The sequence below is a fragment of the Mucor mucedo genome (assembly GCF_025094135.1).
Source record: "Mucor mucedo strain NRRL 3635 chromosome Unknown EV154scaffold_2, whole genome shotgun sequence".
Lineage (NCBI taxonomy): Eukaryota > Fungi > Mucoromycota > Mucoromycetes > Mucorales > Mucoraceae > Mucor > Mucor mucedo.
The window spans coordinates 262967-278987 of NW_026252286.1; the positions used below are offsets into that span (position 1 = coordinate 262967).

Below are 16021 nucleotides of genomic sequence, written 5' to 3' on the forward strand. Positions count from 1 at the left end.
TTGCTTAGGTTACCAAAATGAGTCAGGTAGGTAGGCAGATGCGTAGTAAATAAATAATAGGAGAAAAGGGGTGATTTTAAACGTCGTCAGATGATTGGTGCTTCCTATAATTTCTGAATAAAAAGGGGAATGTGTATGTTTACTGGACATGTCTCAATAAATTTGACGTTTTCTTTCTTTTATAGTGTAATTCTGACGTAGAGTGTATTGTTCTCATTAAGGGGATGAAATGATGAAGTAAAAAAAAAAAAAAAAAAAGCACCTTTTAGGTTGATCTAAGGGGGGGGATTTGTTATTTTTGACAGCCATAAAAAAAAAAGACTATTTTGGTTTGGTACGGATAGTTTTGGGGAGAGAGAGAGGAGAAGGGAAGAGGGAGAAAGGAAGTCTGTTTTTGATATGTTTCCTCGGAAGCATTAGTCTTTTATAAGTTGCTAAGGTCTCGGAAGCTTCTCCAATGAGACTTACGGGGAGAGGGACTAAATAGAAAGAGTTGAACAAACATGGATTTTCATGTGCTTTCTTTTCCGAACAAACCCGGCGTCAGTGACTTGTTTATGGAATTAACATCAAAAAGAGGAAATTAATTCATAATAACTCTCTCTCTTCTCTCTTCTCTTTCTCTCTATCTCTTTTTATATTATTGTAGCAAGCTGTGTGAGAGAGTCCACTAGTATATGAACAAGCAGAAAAAAAAACTGAAAAAAGCAGACAATTGAATTTGAAATATAATAAAACAGAATGGCTACAGCAATTTGGTCAAATAAGAGAAACAAAGCGCCTTGCACAATATTTTCTTCTACTACATTATCACCTCGTCAGATAGCGAATAAGGCTTATACATTGGGCTGTAAGAAATTGGATCGTGATGATAAACAGAGCAAACAAAAGTATCATGTACGAGAACGGCTCTTACTTTGTAACACCATTGCCAAAGCCGAAGAAGTTCTTAATGCTCGTACAAGACGTACTAATCGACGTGTGATGGCTGCAGAAGATGAAGAAGCAGATGAATTCTCTGCTAAACATACAGCTACAACAAAAGACCTTCATTCTCCATTACGTTCCTCTTCTGCTCAAGAAGAAGAAGATGAATCCATTATACCCAACACTACAACAACTACTACAACTACTTCATTCAATAATAATGCATCCATACTTTTACCAAGAGACTGCAGAAATGTCATCTCACCTACTATCAATTCTCCCATTGCCACCACCATCACTTAATAAAAATATTATGCAATCACCGTGAGACTTTTTTTCTTTTTCTTTTTCTTTTTTTTTTCGGGTGGAGTCGGCCTTATAATCCACACGCCCAGGAAAAATTTCATTTGCCCAGTCAGAATGAGAACAATTGAGTCACGCGCCTGCCAACCTTCTTCCCCCGCACACACACACACACACATATTTGCCCCGTCCCCGCTTAAAAAAAAAATATTTCTGTCAATGGAAAAAAAAAGCCTAGGGACTTTTTTGCTTCAAATTTCACACACTAAAAACAACTTGCCACTTCTGAGTGTCAAAGCGTACAGAAACCACTCATTTAGCAGTCCATACCGGATTTTTTTTTTGCATGAATCACCCCACAAAGAAAATTCCCATGCAAAAAACAATAAAAACTTTTTTTTTTTTTATTCCTTAGTCCTTTATTTTATTTCCCTTTGAATATAACAAAAATGGTAACAACAAGAAGAGCTTCTGCTGCTAAAGCTGCTGCAGCCACTGGTAGTAACTCTGGTGGCACCTCTCCTCCTGCCGCTGACCATCGCGCACTTTACAAACGTACAAGTATTGCAAGAACACCCGCTGAATTAAAACAACGAAGAATGGCCATTGACGAAAGTCTTCGTAAAAAGCACCGTGAGCAACTCATTACCGCTAAACGGTATCGTAACCTCAACCGACAAGAAGAGTTGGAATCAGCTGGTGAAGAAGACCCTTTAGCTGATAAAAACGACGACGATGGTATATAATTATTATTATTTACGCGGGTTATATAATCCATGTCATTCTTACTCGTTTTCATTGCAGAGGAAATCAGTCCTTATTACAGATTATCTACAGCACAAGTAGAAGCTTTGGCTAAAGATCTTTCCAGTGATGATAAAGCCACTCGCATTGAAGCTGCTCAACATATCGGTAAATTTGTCTTGGAACCCGCTAAAGCTTTAATCAAGTACATTACCGAGGGAGATTGTATTAAAACACTTACCGTAAGTGGCTTTTTCTTCTCCTCCTCCCCCCCCACCACTACCACACACGATATTCTCCTCTATATTTTTTAAAAAAAGAAAATCGTGTGTTGCAACTTCAAAAATCTAATCCTGTAAGTAGCACATGATTTCTGGATCAAACCTGGATGAACAAACAGAAGCCGCTCAAACCATCTCTAGTATATAACAATCTTTTTTTTTTTATTCATTCTGTATTTGTTTAAAAACTAATCAACAACAACAATATAAAAAAAACGCGTGCTTTTTTCTTTTCTTTAATAGATATTGCTGCTGGTTCATATGATCTTTGGATCAAGTCAGTATCTACTGTACCTTACCTCATCTCTCTCTTGGACTCTGACAACATGGTATGTCCCATATCCCCATGATACACCTTAACCTAACCTTTGTCCCACCCACTCCTAGAATCTTCGCGAAATTGCTGCTGGTGCATTGGGCAACATGGCTGCTGAAGACTTGGGCGACATGAACGATGAAGATGACAAAGTTCGCGCTAAAATTCGTGATAATGGTGCCATTCAACCTCTTGTACGTATGCTGGATAGTCAAGATGTTCGTCTGATCCAATCCGCCTGTTTCGCTCTTGCCAATCTTGCCCGTGGTCAAGAAGCCCAACTTTCTGAATTCTTTACCACGGGTCTCACCGACAAGCTCTTGAAACATCTGTCCAATCAGGATACAGCTACTGAAGTTTGTTGGGTCGTCAGTTATTTAACCGCAGGAAGTGAAAAGTTTCGTCAAGAGGTCATGGAAAAGAACTTTGGTCCACCTCTCGTCAGTGATTTAGCTACCTTGGCTGATCAAGGTCCTGTCGTCTTACCCGTACTGAGAACCTTGGGAAATTTAGCTGGTACCGAAGCGTTTTTAAAACGTTTGGCCGAGCAGGAACAGTTCCTAAGAAGTGTCGTGGCTCTCACCAAATCAGATCAAAGGTAAAAAAAATGAAATAAAAAAAAAGTTATGCACGTTTATGTGTATCCTGGAACTAACTCGAGTTTAGTAGAGTCGTAAAGAAGGAAGCTCTTTGGGTTCTGTCCAACATTACATCCAGGTAATATATAAATGAGATTACATACACACACACAAGAAAAAATCATACTCATCTTTTATCAATGCAAATGCAGTCAAGATCCTGAAATCATTAAACAAGTTGAAGACCTCCATGCTATTGATAACTTGACTGACCTGGTGGGTCGAGGAGCATTTGACATTCGCAAAGGCGTAAGATGACTTTTTAGAAGCCATTTTTTATATGGAGGAGAGCTGACATCTTTTTATATCATGTAGGCTGCTTATTGTATCATGAACATTGCCAATCACGGTCCCGAACATCTTGACAAACTTGCACATAAACAATTATTACCTGCTTTTCTTGAACTCTTAAAATCGCAGGATGCGGATATGATGCGTTTAGGATTGGGTTATATTGAATTGTTACTTACACAGGCCACTCATGGTAAACAAATCATTGACAGTGTCCCCGATTGTATGGAAGCACTTGCTGCTGTAGCACCTGCTCCTGATCCAGAGTTATTTGCATTGGCCAATAGATTAGTAGATCAATATTTCGGTGAATCTCCCGATATGAAAGAATAAAATATATTTTTTTTTATTTAAGTGCTGTATTTCATGTCTATTTCACATTGTCGAATCCATCGTCTTCTTCGTGTCACACTTTTTTCGGATTCTTCTTCACTTTTTCGAGGATTTGACCAATGCGTATCTGTATACACCCAACCTCCACTTTCAGGATATACCATAACTTCTACATGTATGTGTTAAATAACATCTCAACTATGTCTATCTATATATATATATATATATTACCAAGACCAAGCGTGTCATCCATCCATGGACCTGTGGTGTCTAATGTCCAATTATCCTGAATCCAATGATATCCTTTAGGAGCTGGCAATTCCTCTTTAGCAGCATAGGCCACATCACCCGTAATATCTGACCATAACCCGCGTTCATCCGACAGCATCTATTAAAAAATATAAGATTGCATCAGTCAAAAAAAAAAAAAGTTTGTTGATTTTTTTTTTCTTACGTGAGGAATAAATCCACTACCAGACCACCAACGTTGATTTTCATACAGTGATAATTCCCTTTGATTCTCCTGATCATCCAATTTTTTCTCCACCTGGGTATACCATTTCACAGCTGTTTCCATGTGTGTTTGACCCATCTCTGTGACCTGCGGCATCATTTCCTTCATGACGAATTTGGCAAACCTTGTGTTTAATAAAAAGACACTGATGCCACCTACCAAAGCGATCCATTGCAATGGGATCATCCATACGCCCACACACAACAAGACCAAGCTCAAGACCGTACCTTGAAACAAGCGCATAGATTCCTCTGAGCTCCAATCAAAGTAATGCGCATGGCTCGCACACAAATCATACACATCGCTTAATTCTCCCATCATATTTTGAAGGTTTTGCATATTTCTGAGATACTCGGGAGAGGATTCATCATCGTACGACGTGAAAAACTTAAATCGGCTATTACTGGTAGGTCCATTTGCTTTCTTGAAACGTTTGTTGTAACCTGTGATAAGTAACTGAAGTAAGATCGCATGTGGCACCAGTAACATTAACTTTGGATGAAGACCTAAATATTTATATTAAACCCCTTTAGTTTTTTTTTCAAATCCTACCTATGTATGTCCTTTTTTTTTCTTACAGAGAATGCAGTAAAGCAGTAAGGCCACAGATGTATCAATCGGTTTATCCCAACTCAACAACAGGATTAATTGATCCCTCGCTGAAAACATGGGTCCACATCGAGACACAAATCTCGAAAAGTTTTTCGCTGTATTTTGAGCATTTAAACGAGGTAAATTCGCTAAATATTCATTCACAGGTTGTGAGGGATCGCTTGAATGAATCGCAGCAGATACAATCACCTTTTCAAAATCGGCGGCTGTGGTCGTGGGTTTTCTCACTGGTGGTGGTGGGGTTTCGCTACGTTCTTGTAAAGTACGTAAGGATTTGGTCGCTGGTGAATCGCTGCTATTAGGCTTTTGAGGTTGCTCGTGTGTACATGGTGGGAGTTTGTCTCCACAGGTCGGGTGGCATACTATACCACAACCTTTTTTTTTAAAAAAGAAAAAGGTGGTTATTACAAAAAAAAACATAAAAGGGGGAAAGTGATAGCGAATCGATGTTTATTTACCTGTACAAGTACTGCCTTGCTTTACAAGACCCCATAATAGTCCTTGACAATGGTCGCAATACGTAAGTCGACTGAAAGTGGCATCAACAAATACATGCGTCATGACGAGGAAAGAAACAAAGAAAATAAGGAAAAGAGAGAGAGAGAGAGAGTAAGAGGGGAGCGAACTCTAAAATTCACATGTGAAGAATCACAGTCACCCATCACTCTCACCTTTTTTTTTTTTTGTCCTGGTAACGCTTTTGGACACAAGTTTACGCATATAGACCTCACTACGAGTCATGCATGTGTGCTATTTCTACTTTTTTTTTTTTTTTTTTTTTTTTTTTTTTTTCACTGAGACGCATGGTTTATATAGGGTTGCTATTGAGGGGTATCTACATGTTTTACCAGATTTACTGATAAACAACTTGGAAAGTGTAGCATATTCTGGCCTATTTGTAGTAAACCAGTTGATTTCCAATCAATCAATAGCCCCCCAGTGACCGGTTTTGGAGAAAAATCCCATTCTACATCGCGTTTTTCCTCTACTTCTTCTTTATCTTTTGACATATGAACGATCAATATACCGACTTCTTTTGTCCTCCTCTTTGGAGACAACGAAGGATTTTCATTCAAGAAGCATTAACTCGATTTAAAGCTGGATCGGTAACCAAGAGAGACACGCCCCTTTATTTCAGGTTTTCCCATTGACCCTTTTTTATATAGGTTCTTGATTACGGATGTGGAGAAGCAGCTGTATTATCCTTTCTTATTCCCGAATCAACCTATCCCATTCAAAAACTAGCAGGCATTGATATCTGTGACCAAGTTCTGACAGAAGCCATTGACCGTTGTACACCATGGTCTTGTGACTTTAGTCACCTTCGCACATACCCACTTTCCATTGATATATACAAGGGATCCATTGGCGATCCCGATGCAAGGTTTATGAACTTTGATGCTATTATCTGCACAGAAGTCATTGAGCATGTCTTTCCCGACGTTCTGGATACGTTCTTACCTTTAACCTTGGGTACCTATCAACCGCGTGTCATGATCGTCACTACGCCCAACGGTGAATACAATGTCTATTTTCCTGACCTCAAGTACGGTACAGATCAATCCACCTTTCGACACGACGATCATAAATTTGAGTGGACACGACAACAATTTCAAGACTGGTAACGTCGGATGAGGGGGTGGGGGGGGGGAGAGAGAGGGTGAGAGAGAGAGAAAGACGTTGAAAATGATTTAAACATAATTTATCTATATATATGTGTGTGTTTTAGGTGTGAGGAGGGAGCCAAGAAGTATAATTATGACGTGGAGTTTCATGGGATTGGATTACTTCATGGAAAAGAAAATGAGTTGGTATATGGTCATTGTACACAAGCTTGTATTTTTACACGTCGAGAGAAAAAACCAGTTTTAACCCCATTATCACAACCGCATCAATTATTGACTCATTTGGAATTTCCTTTTTATAACGATCCACCGCCTCCCGACACGGAAATTATGCAAGAAATCGAGTATTACTTGAAAGCATTGTGTATTTCCGAGTCCAAATTGAGAGAAAGTTATCTACCTTCTCATCCTAAATCATCATCAACAGCAATTGGACAGGCGGAGGAGGAGGATCAAACACTGGTGATTGATCCAGCCATGGATTGGAGCACATTTCAACTGGAGAAAGTAATCGTGTCTAGCGTCATGACGGAGGAAGGAGCGAGGATCGAGTCAAACCCACAAGAAATGATCAAGCTACCCATCACCAGTCTTTGGATGATCTCTCGTATCCAACACTTGTGTAAGACACAAGATATCCTATGTGCTTATTTACGTACTTTGGATCCTCATCATTATGAAATACAATCTGATTTTATTTGTGTAAAGCATTTTCAACCCGAGAATGAAGAAGAGGATTCTCAATCCGTCCTCTCAGACGACACTTGGTAAAAAAAAAAAAAAAAAAAAAAAAAAAAAACCTCTTTTTTTATTGTCCCTGATGTTGTTGCTCGAGAGATTCAAATAAAGGTTTTCCATACTCTACTAAATAATTTGCATGTTCATCTCCCGCTTTAGCCAGCTTATAGATGAGTAACTTGGTCTGGTCTCGACACCAACCTCTTAATCTTACACAATCTTCGAGGGCTTCTCGACTATGCGTCCAATCGGCATCGACACCTGTCGTACCTGTTGTGACGGCAATAAAGATCCTCCATGACGCAATCACCTGTTTCAACATGTCATAATTCTTATCGATCAGAGCCATATGATACCAAGCAAAGATCGGTAATAACATGGCCACACACACCAAACTCATCCAACCATAGCCCGTCCATTGCCACAAGGTATAAATCAAGGTACTGTAAAAAGGTAGAGCCAAGAAGAAGGAAAAGATGAGCTTATCCTGAGCCACGGATTCTGTATAAGGTTCATACGAATCAATAAGACGACCCAAGAGATAAAAAGGGGAATTAATGATGATACCGGGCAGGAAAAAGGGAATTTGAACGAGCAAGGCGATCCATGTTGAAAGAAGACGTAAAGTGGCTTTAGGTTGGGTAATTTCTTGATTTTCATACATGCTGATATCACAGGCGTTCAGTCGTAGACTTTTTAACTTTTTAGAGAACTCGAGAAGTCGATGCTTTAACTCAGATCGCTCGGTCGGATACAGCGTGTTGTCCGATTCGTCAAAGAGACGGATGAAACTTTGTGAGACGTGCACATATTCTTCTAATCGCACTCCTCTTGAATCTCCAAATAATACAAACCGTGCTTCTCTAGCCGCATGTGTTGTATCCCTGTTTATATATATATTTATATATTGATAATTGTTCCCTTTTTAATCATGAGTTTTTTTTTTTTTTTTTTTTTTTTTTTTTTATAAAAAAAAAAAGCAACTTTTTTTTAAAAAATTCTTACCAATCAGGACTGTTGATCGTGCTACGTTCGACACCCTTGACTATACGATCTGTCAACTGCTTAACAACGGCTTTTGGGTCCTTGTGAAATGCTGTTAAATCATCTACTGTCTGAATAATAGGATCACCGTATCTATATAGAATAGATTCTCTTAAAATTAAAAAAACCATGGGACACGTGTTTTATAAAAAAAAAAAAAAAAATCCCCCACTTACTCAACCACGGCTTCACTCCTCCATCGATTCTTGGTACTGTAAGTGATACCAACGGGTATGATGGATACAGAGCGAGGACCACTTTCTCGTGTAGCCAACTGTTCCAGGTATTCAAAACTGGCCCATGAGATACCGTCCTTGAAAGGTAAATGTTTGGGTGCTGTATATGATGTACCTATGATGACATACCCTTTTTTTTTAGCCTGTATTATTTTTTTTTTACTTTTTTTTTTTTATATATATACCTTCAGGGAAAAGAGCAACAACCGCTCCTCGGTCTAGTGACTGAATGGTGGATTCAAATAACTTGGCGTTACTATGCGTTTTGGTATCGACGGGTAAGACCCCAGCCGCCTTGAGGATCTTACCGACCACGGGTATACGAAAGAATCGAGCGAGAGCCCAAAAATGACAGGGACGCGAGTGTGGAAAGGTCGCGATCAATACAATAGGGTCCAGTACCATATTAGAGTGATTAGCAGCCACAAGAAGTGGCCCTTCCGCAGGAAGTGGTGTACGACAAATCACCTTGATATTTCGAAAATACACCCACAGCGCTAGTCGGGATAAGTATTGCAGTGTCGTGTACGTCTTTCCTTCCCCTTGTTTTTCCATTTTTCAACAACAACAACAAAAAAAAATAGGATATATAGAACGGAAAGGAGAAAAAAGAGATATACAGATATATTTCAGATAAAAAAAAAGGGCGTTTTACACTTTTTTTTTTCAATTTTTAATTTTTTTTTTTTTTTTTTTTTGGATATTTATAGACCGTGACGCTTTTTTTTTTATTTAAAGTGAACACAGTGGGGGGAGGATAACGCGTGTTGGGTTGTTGTTATTGGCTTTTACAAGAGATAAAAAAAAACCAATACCTCTTTTTATACGTTCCTCTCTCAGTAACTTATATGATGTCTCCACACTCTTTGACTCTATCTCAACTCCACTTTCTTTTTTTCTTAAAAAAAAAAAGAGGTTCCTCAAAATAATCAGTCTATCAACATGTGCCTGATTCTATCCATAAAAGGGAAAATGGCATATATAAAAATCAAAAAAGAAAAAGTATATGTAAAAAAAAAAAACCGTTGTTTGTATGTTTGATATTTCTCTTTTTTTTTTTTTTTTCCCTTCTCTCTTCCCAATGTCCTTCAACCTCGGCAAACTTATTTATTCAAGAAATAAGCAACAGCAAGAGCTAGTAAAGCAAACAAAATAATAACTCCATATGGGAAAGAATTTGTTTGAACAATCACCTTTTCATGAACAACAGTGGGTTCACGTAATGTTTCCAACTCCTTTTTATATTTCGAGATTTCTCTTTCCATTTCTCTCATCTTGATTTCGTCTTCGGTTTCTTTTGGTGTCTGTTTCTATTATTCCCTAACGTGTTAAAAAAAAAATCTCTGGCCATCTTTTTTTTTTTTTCCAATAATTACCTTGGCAACAACAGCGGGAGCAGCAGCAGCAGCAGTGGTGGTGGCAGCAGCGACAACAGGTGCAGAAGGAGCAGCACTGGGTTGTCCAGGTAAGCTATATGTACAACGCAACTTGCGTTCCTTAATACTGCCCTTTTGCTCTCTCTCGACGTAATTCCACTATAAAACTCATGCGGGTTAACAACTAGTCACAAAAAAATCTTTTCTTTTTTTTTTTTTTATGTATGTTTACCAAATCCGTGACATTCATGGTGGTTAAGGGTCCTTCAACAAGTGTACTAAGGATTAAAAACTTGTCTTTGCATTTAGCATCCAAAGCAGGTTCTTCCTTGAGTGCTTGAAGCATGACTATTTAACAGATTAATAAAAATGTAAATAAAATGATGGGTAGTTTTTTTGGGGGGGGAATGTAAGCAACTTACTTTGAACTTCAGCGATACCGCGAGGTGGGATAATATCCGAGTTGGGTCGAACGCAATACAACTTTGGTGCAGTTGTCTTGACTTTGAAAGCCAAAGGTGTGTCATGAGGATTCTCGATACGAATATTCTTTTTGACAACACGTGTTAAAGGGCCTAACAGGATGCAAACATATTAGTAATCCCCCTTCTACTCTCATCTTTCTCTTTTCTTTACGTTCAAAACTAATCGAGTTTTCAAGATCTAATTTAATGGACATGGTTATGGTGTGATAATGATTAAAAAAGAATAAAAAAGAAAAAAAAAAAAAAACTGTTTACATTTTCTTCTCCCATTTTGACTGGGTCTGAATGGATTTGGGAGACCCACAATTTTTTTGATGAAAGTGAGTAACATGATTTTTCTCCTTGTCTATAAAAGTCACGATTCTGCGCGTCTTTCAACCCACCCCCCATTTCTCGCGCGTTCATACATAATAGATTACACAGACAGTGTGGATCAAATATAAATAAAGCATTCCCCAGAAAAAAAAAATTACTTAACTTCTTTTTTTTTCAGCTTTTTCTTAACAAAAATGGGTAAAGATAAATTATCAACTTCTCGTAGTCGCTTATTCTCTCCATGGTACGCCGAAGGAAAAGGTTCATCCCTTGAATTCGAGGTAAACTCTTTACTATTCACTATCATCATCTCTCTTGATCACTTAATACTTTCATCTTTTTTTTTTTTTTTTTTGCTATTCTAGACAATGGATAAAACCATGTCGGATACCATTTATTCTATTGAAAAACATCAATTGGAGCGCCAAAGAGATAAAGAAGAAGACGAATTGATAGAGTAAGTAGTGACCACATTTTACTTTTTTATATATTTACCTGACATTGACAACAATTTTTTTTTTTTACTGCGCAGTGACATCCTTTTGTCACAAGCTCGAAACTTGGACCTCCATCCTACCTCCTCGGTTTCATCGGAAGAAACCTTGTCTTTTCAACTCTCAAAGGAAGACGAAGCTATGGCAACTGAATTTGTCGCCAACACAACAGACGTCTACATGGAAACCACTTTAGCAGAAGCTATTGCAAATAAGGAGGAGGCTGTTACCACATCAAGTAAATATTTACATCACTGACATCATCTTATATCATATCGATTAAATAATATATTAATTTCTAGAACATGATTTATGCTCTACGGATTCACAAGTCGCACTTGTCTATACCAGGTAAAATAAACAATGAAAACATGGCTGGTCTTTTAATAGCTTTTTTTTTTTTACTAACCAAACCCCCCTCTCCTAAGAATCGGCGAGTACCTTTCCACTTACGAATCGGGAAGAATCCCCAAAGCCTTTAAAATTATTCCTTCCTTGTCCAATTGGGATCACATTTTATTGTTGACAAATCCTCAATCATGGACTCGTTTGGCTATGTTGGAAGCCACCAAGATCTTTCTCAACTTTATTCGAGCCAACCAAACAAAGCTGTAAGATTTTCTCTCTATTCTTTACTACGCATATACTGACAACAATTTTATTATTATTATTCAGTTTCTTCCAATGGGTCTTGTTACCTTACTTTAAAGAGCATATTGCAAAGACCGGCTCCTTCTCTCTTGAAGGACCTCTCTACCTTGCTTTATCCAAGGCTTTACATACAGCTCCAGCATTATTCATTAAGGGGTTCCTTCTTCCTATGGTAGAAAGCAACCGTTGTACTTTGGCAGAATCCTACGCCTTGGCCAATTTATTGACACATCATCGAAAGCTGCCTGTCCATCCAACCGCCAATGCTTTAATGAAACTCTCCGAGTTACCCTTCTCCTACAGCCGCCTTATTATCACCTCGGTGTTGCTCCGAAAGCGCCTTCCATTACCTAACAGAGCTGTGGATACCCTCGTCGTCCGATTCTTTGTTAAATCCAATCTACCGGTGCAACTACCCCATTTATGGTATGAAACATTGTACACATTTGTCAAGAAGTGAGTTGATTATTTAATCGTCCGTGTGGGAAAAAAAAAGAGAAAATTTGAAAGCTGACAGTTTTTTTTTTTTTTTTTAAAAAAAAAAAGTTATGATAGGGATTTGATGGCTGGTCAAAAACAAAGATTATGTCAGTGGATGGAGACAGTGGCTTCTCATCCTACTTTGACAGCATCCATTCAAAAAGTATTGACCTTGACCGAAAGTGAATTGACCTACAGTAGTGATGATAGCAGTGCTAGTAGTGACATGATGAGCGAGTAAAAAATCTCCCTTCATCCCCATGAATTAATTACCCTCCCCTCTCCTCATATCAGCGTGTAACGCATTTTAACAAACAAATAAATATAAAATCATATGAAAAAACAGTCTCTCTTTTGGGTGTTCTTAGCCAAAAAAAAAAAATTGGTCCACCCTCTTTAACTTTTGTATGGCCTACTTTAAATAACATAACTACACTGTTTATACGCACGAACCATTTTGAAAAAAAAAAAAAGTTGGCTGAAATATAAGCTTCCCTCGAGGACTAAAAGACACTGAATTATTTGCCACAAAATGTCTGCAAGGCCACTTTTTACAGCCGCATTTCAGCAACAGCGGCCTATTTAAACTTGCGACAGGGCCTTTGGTGTGGTCCATTTGTGGTACACATTTTGACAAGTTTTACATTGCATTTTGACAACTCTTTTTTTTATTATTATTATTATTATACTGTATACTAATTTAATTATCCAAAGGTCTAGCATATATAAAGGTCAGACCATATTCCCTGTTTTTTTAAAAAAAAAGATATACATCTCATCTTACCTGTTAAAGCCTCCTCTACGATTCATGTACTGACGGTATTTAATGGGTTTACGAATTTTGGCACCAGAGACATCTGTACCGGGTACCTTCTTATTCTTTGTCGTATCAAACCCTCCAAAACCCATCAATTTCATCATCTTTGTCTCCTCATCGTCCTCCTCACCATCCTCTCCTCCTCCTTCCTCAACTGCCATGGGCTCAGGTGAAGGTGCTTTTCTTTTCGTAACCGGTGACATGGGACGAGTATCGGAACTACGACGACGACGGTATTTAGGCGAACTGGATCGACTACTGTATCTGGCCCTACCTCGATCTTTTTTTTTTTTTTTATGGTATTTAATGAACCTGGCATAAGTCTATCAGTTTACTTTATTATTTTACCTCTGCGGTCAGGGCTCTTCTCGGTACGTCGGTCTCGACGAGGAGGGGATCGACTTCGGTTGGACCGCCCACGATGATAATCACGGTCATCATCTCTACGTCTTCTACGAGGTGGTGACCTTGAACGAGGACTGTCCAAGTCTCTGTAATCTCTTTCTCGCTGTCTACTAGAGTATCGTTTTGGTGAAGGCGATCGAGGCATGTTAATTGAATAGAAGAAAGAAAAAGAGAAAGAAGAAAAAAAAAAAAAATAACGCGTTGCATTATATTGTGACTATATAATTTTATTATTTTTTTTTTGTATATCAAGCCACGCCTTCATGTTTTATATTCTCTTCTCTTTTTATTTTCTTTTTGTACACGATGGCTACTGTGAATATTTCTAAAGATAATAAAACCACACTCTTTATCGGTAAGAACAGATATTAACACGAAAAAAAACATGACTAAAACGAGAAACGTTCATAGGCGGTGTGGATCAACAAGTGACAGAAGCGATTTTACATGCAGCCTTTATTCCATTTGGTGAAATTGTAGCAGTTCAATTATCCCTGGACAACTCACGAAGTAAAAAAAAAAAAAGCAAAACATCAGGACCCATGACTCACGTATATTTTACCTTAGATGCCAAACATAACACACACAAGGGCTTTGGTTTCGTCGAATTCGAATTACCTCAAGATGCAGAAGCAGCCATCGATAATATGCATTTAAGCGAAATTTTGGGTAAAGTCATTAAGGTCCAACTCGCCAAACCTCACAACATTACAGCAACCTCTCATCGTGCCGGTAAGTTGTTATACACACATATATGTATCAAAGCATGTTAAAAAATTAGGGACCGCCTTTTTTTAGTTTGGACCGAAGAATCTTGGTTACAGAAATACGCCAATGCCGAAGACGAGACAAAAGAGGCACCAGAGACGACAGAAAAAGCCACAGCCAACAGCGATGAAGATTCAGACGAGGAGGAAGCACCCAAGACAAAGAAAAGTGCTTCTAGTAGCCAAGGAGGCAAATCACGTGTGTATTTGGATATTCAGATTGGAAATTCATTAGCAGGACGTATTGAGATTGAACTTCGTGGTGATGTTGTACCCAAGACTGCAGGTAAGGGAAAAGAGGGAGGGCAACGTTGTGATGAATGAAAGGAGGGGAGGAGTTTTACTAAACATGCAAGATGGGAAATTATAGAGAATTTTAGAGCTTTATGTACAGGTGAAGTGGGCTATGGTTTCAAGAACTCAGTCTTTCATCGTATTATTCCCCAATTTATGTGTCAAGGAGGTGATATTACCAAGGGTAATGGTACAGGTGGTAAATCGATTTATGGAGCTAAATTTGCTGATGAAAATTTCATCTTAAAGCACACAGAACCTGTAAGTTGTGTAGTGATATAGGGCGTAAAAAGAGGGACTAAAAAAAAATGTGTATGTAGGGAACTTTATCCATGGCTAACTCAGGACCTAATACAAATGGAAGTCAATTCTTTATCTGTACTGAAAAGACAGCTTGGTTGGATGGCAAACATGTGGTGTTTGGACGCGTTGTATCCGGTATGAATGTTGTACGTGAAATGGAAAAATGTGGTGCTGCCAACGGAAAAACTTCCAAGCGTGTTTCTATTGTAGATTGTGGTCAACTTTAAATTTTGAAATAAAATGGTGTGCGGGGAGGGCAAAAAAAAAGAGAAAGAAAATAATATATTTAGTGAAAAGTTTTTTTTTTTTTTAAAGAAAAAAGTTTTATAAGAAAAAAAGTCGTTTTTTTACAGTGAGAGAGAATGCGATTTATTTATATATGAAAATAGGTTTTTTTAATACAGCAGATAGATTCCTTTTTGTGTGTGTGTGTGTGTGCTTTTTTTTTTTAGTATGGGGCAACCAGAAACAACTTAATAGTTGTCGTTGTTACGGTAACCACCACCTCCACCACCGTTGTAACCACCACGTCCACCAGCGGGACGTTCAGTACGCTCAGCAGCAACATCTACCTTGATAGAACGACCATCGAATTCAGTACCGTTACAGGCCTCAGCAGCAGCGCTAGCCTCTTCAGGGGTGCTGAAGTTAACGAAGCCGAAACCACGAGAGCGACCTTAGAACAAAAAAAAAAATTAATCAAATAATCAAAAATGATGACAAGCTGGGCCACCTCCATTACGCAACACGGGCCCAAACCCATAAATCGGTCTTTTAACTTACCAGTTTCACGATCCTTGATAACATTGGCTTCGGTGACTTGACCATACTTGGAGAAGTGATCATAGAGAGAATCATCTGTAGTGTTCCAAGAGAGACCGCCGACAAAGAGTTTAGACATTTTTAAAATAGTTTTTTTTTAAAAAGTAGTTTAAAAATAATGAAAAAAGAGAAAAAAAGAAAGAATACATTATTTCTTTTTTATAAGAAAAAAAAACACATTCAAAAAATTAAAAAAAAAAAGTTGCATCA

At 38.2% G+C, this 16021-nt stretch overlaps 10 protein-coding genes across 10 annotated transcripts; 5 read left to right on the plus strand and 5 right to left on the minus strand.

Annotated features, from left to right (window-relative positions):
* The first annotated feature begins 556 nt into the window (after positions 1-556).
* EV154DRAFT_490241 (uncharacterized protein) lies at positions 557-1637 on the plus strand. The gene has a single exon (XM_051599401.1). The coding sequence runs from the start codon at positions 742-744 to the stop codon at positions 1228-1230; it is 489 nt and encodes a 162-aa protein (XP_051463443.1). The 5' UTR covers positions 557-741; the 3' UTR covers positions 1231-1637.
* Positions 1638-1679: 42 nt separating this feature from the next.
* On the plus strand, positions 1680-3833 carry EV154DRAFT_557824 (armadillo-type protein; the record flags this gene model as incomplete). Its single annotated transcript, XM_051605457.1, has 8 exons — positions 1680-1968; positions 2035-2216; positions 2338-2395; positions 2499-2584; positions 2643-3169; positions 3241-3288; positions 3362-3458; positions 3525-3833. The coding sequence occupies 8 exons, from the start codon at positions 1680-1682 to the stop codon at positions 3831-3833; spliced, it is 1596 nt and encodes a 531-aa protein (XP_051463444.1).
* On the minus strand, positions 3823-5637 carry EV154DRAFT_490255 (integral peroxisomal membrane peroxin-domain-containing protein). Its single transcript, XM_051599402.1, has 5 exons — positions 5418-5637; positions 4926-5333; positions 4288-4853; positions 4065-4221; positions 3823-4002 (listed from the first exon to the last, which is right to left on the minus strand). Exons 1-5 carry the CDS (start codon positions 5518-5520, stop codon positions 3851-3853), a joined length of 1386 nt encoding a protein of 461 aa, XP_051463445.1. The 5' UTR covers positions 5521-5637; the 3' UTR covers positions 3823-3850.
* A 108-nt stretch (positions 5638-5745) lies between these two features.
* On the plus strand, positions 5746-7381 carry EV154DRAFT_490261 (uncharacterized protein). The gene is made up of 3 exons (XM_051599403.1): positions 5746-6065; positions 6126-6580; positions 6689-7381. The coding sequence occupies exons 1-3, from the start codon at positions 5970-5972 to the stop codon at positions 7353-7355; spliced, it is 1218 nt and encodes a 405-aa protein (XP_051463446.1). The 5' UTR covers positions 5746-5969; the 3' UTR covers positions 7356-7381.
* Positions 7382-7384: 3 nt separating this feature from the next.
* Positions 7385-9262, minus strand: EV154DRAFT_490270 (uncharacterized protein). Its single transcript, XM_051599404.1, has 4 exons — positions 8788-9262; positions 8543-8717; positions 8328-8459; positions 7385-8206 (listed from the first exon to the last, which is right to left on the minus strand). The coding sequence occupies exons 1-4, from the start codon at positions 9155-9157 to the stop codon at positions 7393-7395; spliced, it is 1491 nt and encodes a 496-aa protein (XP_051463447.1). The 5' UTR covers positions 9158-9262; the 3' UTR covers positions 7385-7392.
* Positions 9263-9604: 342 nt separating this feature from the next.
* Positions 9605-10954, minus strand: EV154DRAFT_433901 (PapD-like protein). Its single transcript, XM_051596747.1, has 5 exons — positions 10615-10954; positions 10401-10553; positions 10211-10326; positions 9988-10137; positions 9605-9912 (listed from the first exon to the last, which is right to left on the minus strand). Exons 1-5 carry the CDS (start codon positions 10655-10657, stop codon positions 9706-9708), a joined length of 669 nt encoding a protein of 222 aa, XP_051463448.1. The 5' UTR covers positions 10658-10954; the 3' UTR covers positions 9605-9705.
* Positions 10955-12740, plus strand: EV154DRAFT_597869 (Bystin-domain-containing protein). Its single transcript, XM_051607016.1, has 7 exons — positions 10955-11059; positions 11144-11235; positions 11311-11510; positions 11575-11623; positions 11701-11883; positions 11948-12379; positions 12470-12740. Exons 1-7 carry the CDS (start codon positions 10973-10975, stop codon positions 12642-12644), a joined length of 1218 nt encoding a protein of 405 aa, XP_051463449.1. The 5' UTR covers positions 10955-10972; the 3' UTR covers positions 12645-12740.
* A 308-nt stretch (positions 12741-13048) lies between these two features.
* EV154DRAFT_490276 (putative U4/U6.U5 tri-snRNP-associated protein 3) lies at positions 13049-13873 on the minus strand. The gene is made up of 3 exons (XM_051599405.1): positions 13569-13873; positions 13188-13500; positions 13049-13119 (listed from the first exon to the last, which is right to left on the minus strand). Exons 1-3 carry the CDS (start codon positions 13768-13770, stop codon positions 13104-13106), a joined length of 531 nt encoding a protein of 176 aa, XP_051463450.1. The 5' UTR covers positions 13771-13873; the 3' UTR covers positions 13049-13103.
* A 31-nt stretch (positions 13874-13904) lies between these two features.
* On the plus strand, positions 13905-15310 carry EV154DRAFT_490278 (peptidyl-prolyl cis-trans isomerase E). The gene is made up of 6 exons (XM_051599406.1): positions 13905-13980; positions 14037-14135; positions 14193-14357; positions 14424-14678; positions 14763-14947; positions 15007-15310. Exons 1-6 carry the CDS (start codon positions 13932-13934, stop codon positions 15214-15216), a joined length of 963 nt encoding a protein of 320 aa, XP_051463451.1. The 5' UTR covers positions 13905-13931; the 3' UTR covers positions 15217-15310.
* A 24-nt stretch (positions 15311-15334) lies between these two features.
* Positions 15335-15916, minus strand: EV154DRAFT_546905 (uncharacterized protein). The gene is made up of 2 exons (XM_051604718.1): positions 15773-15916; positions 15335-15665 (listed from the first exon to the last, which is right to left on the minus strand). The coding sequence occupies exons 1-2, from the start codon at positions 15888-15890 to the stop codon at positions 15463-15465; spliced, it is 321 nt and encodes a 106-aa protein (XP_051463452.1). The 5' UTR covers positions 15891-15916; the 3' UTR covers positions 15335-15462.
* Between the last annotated feature and the right edge of the window lie 105 nt (positions 15917-16021).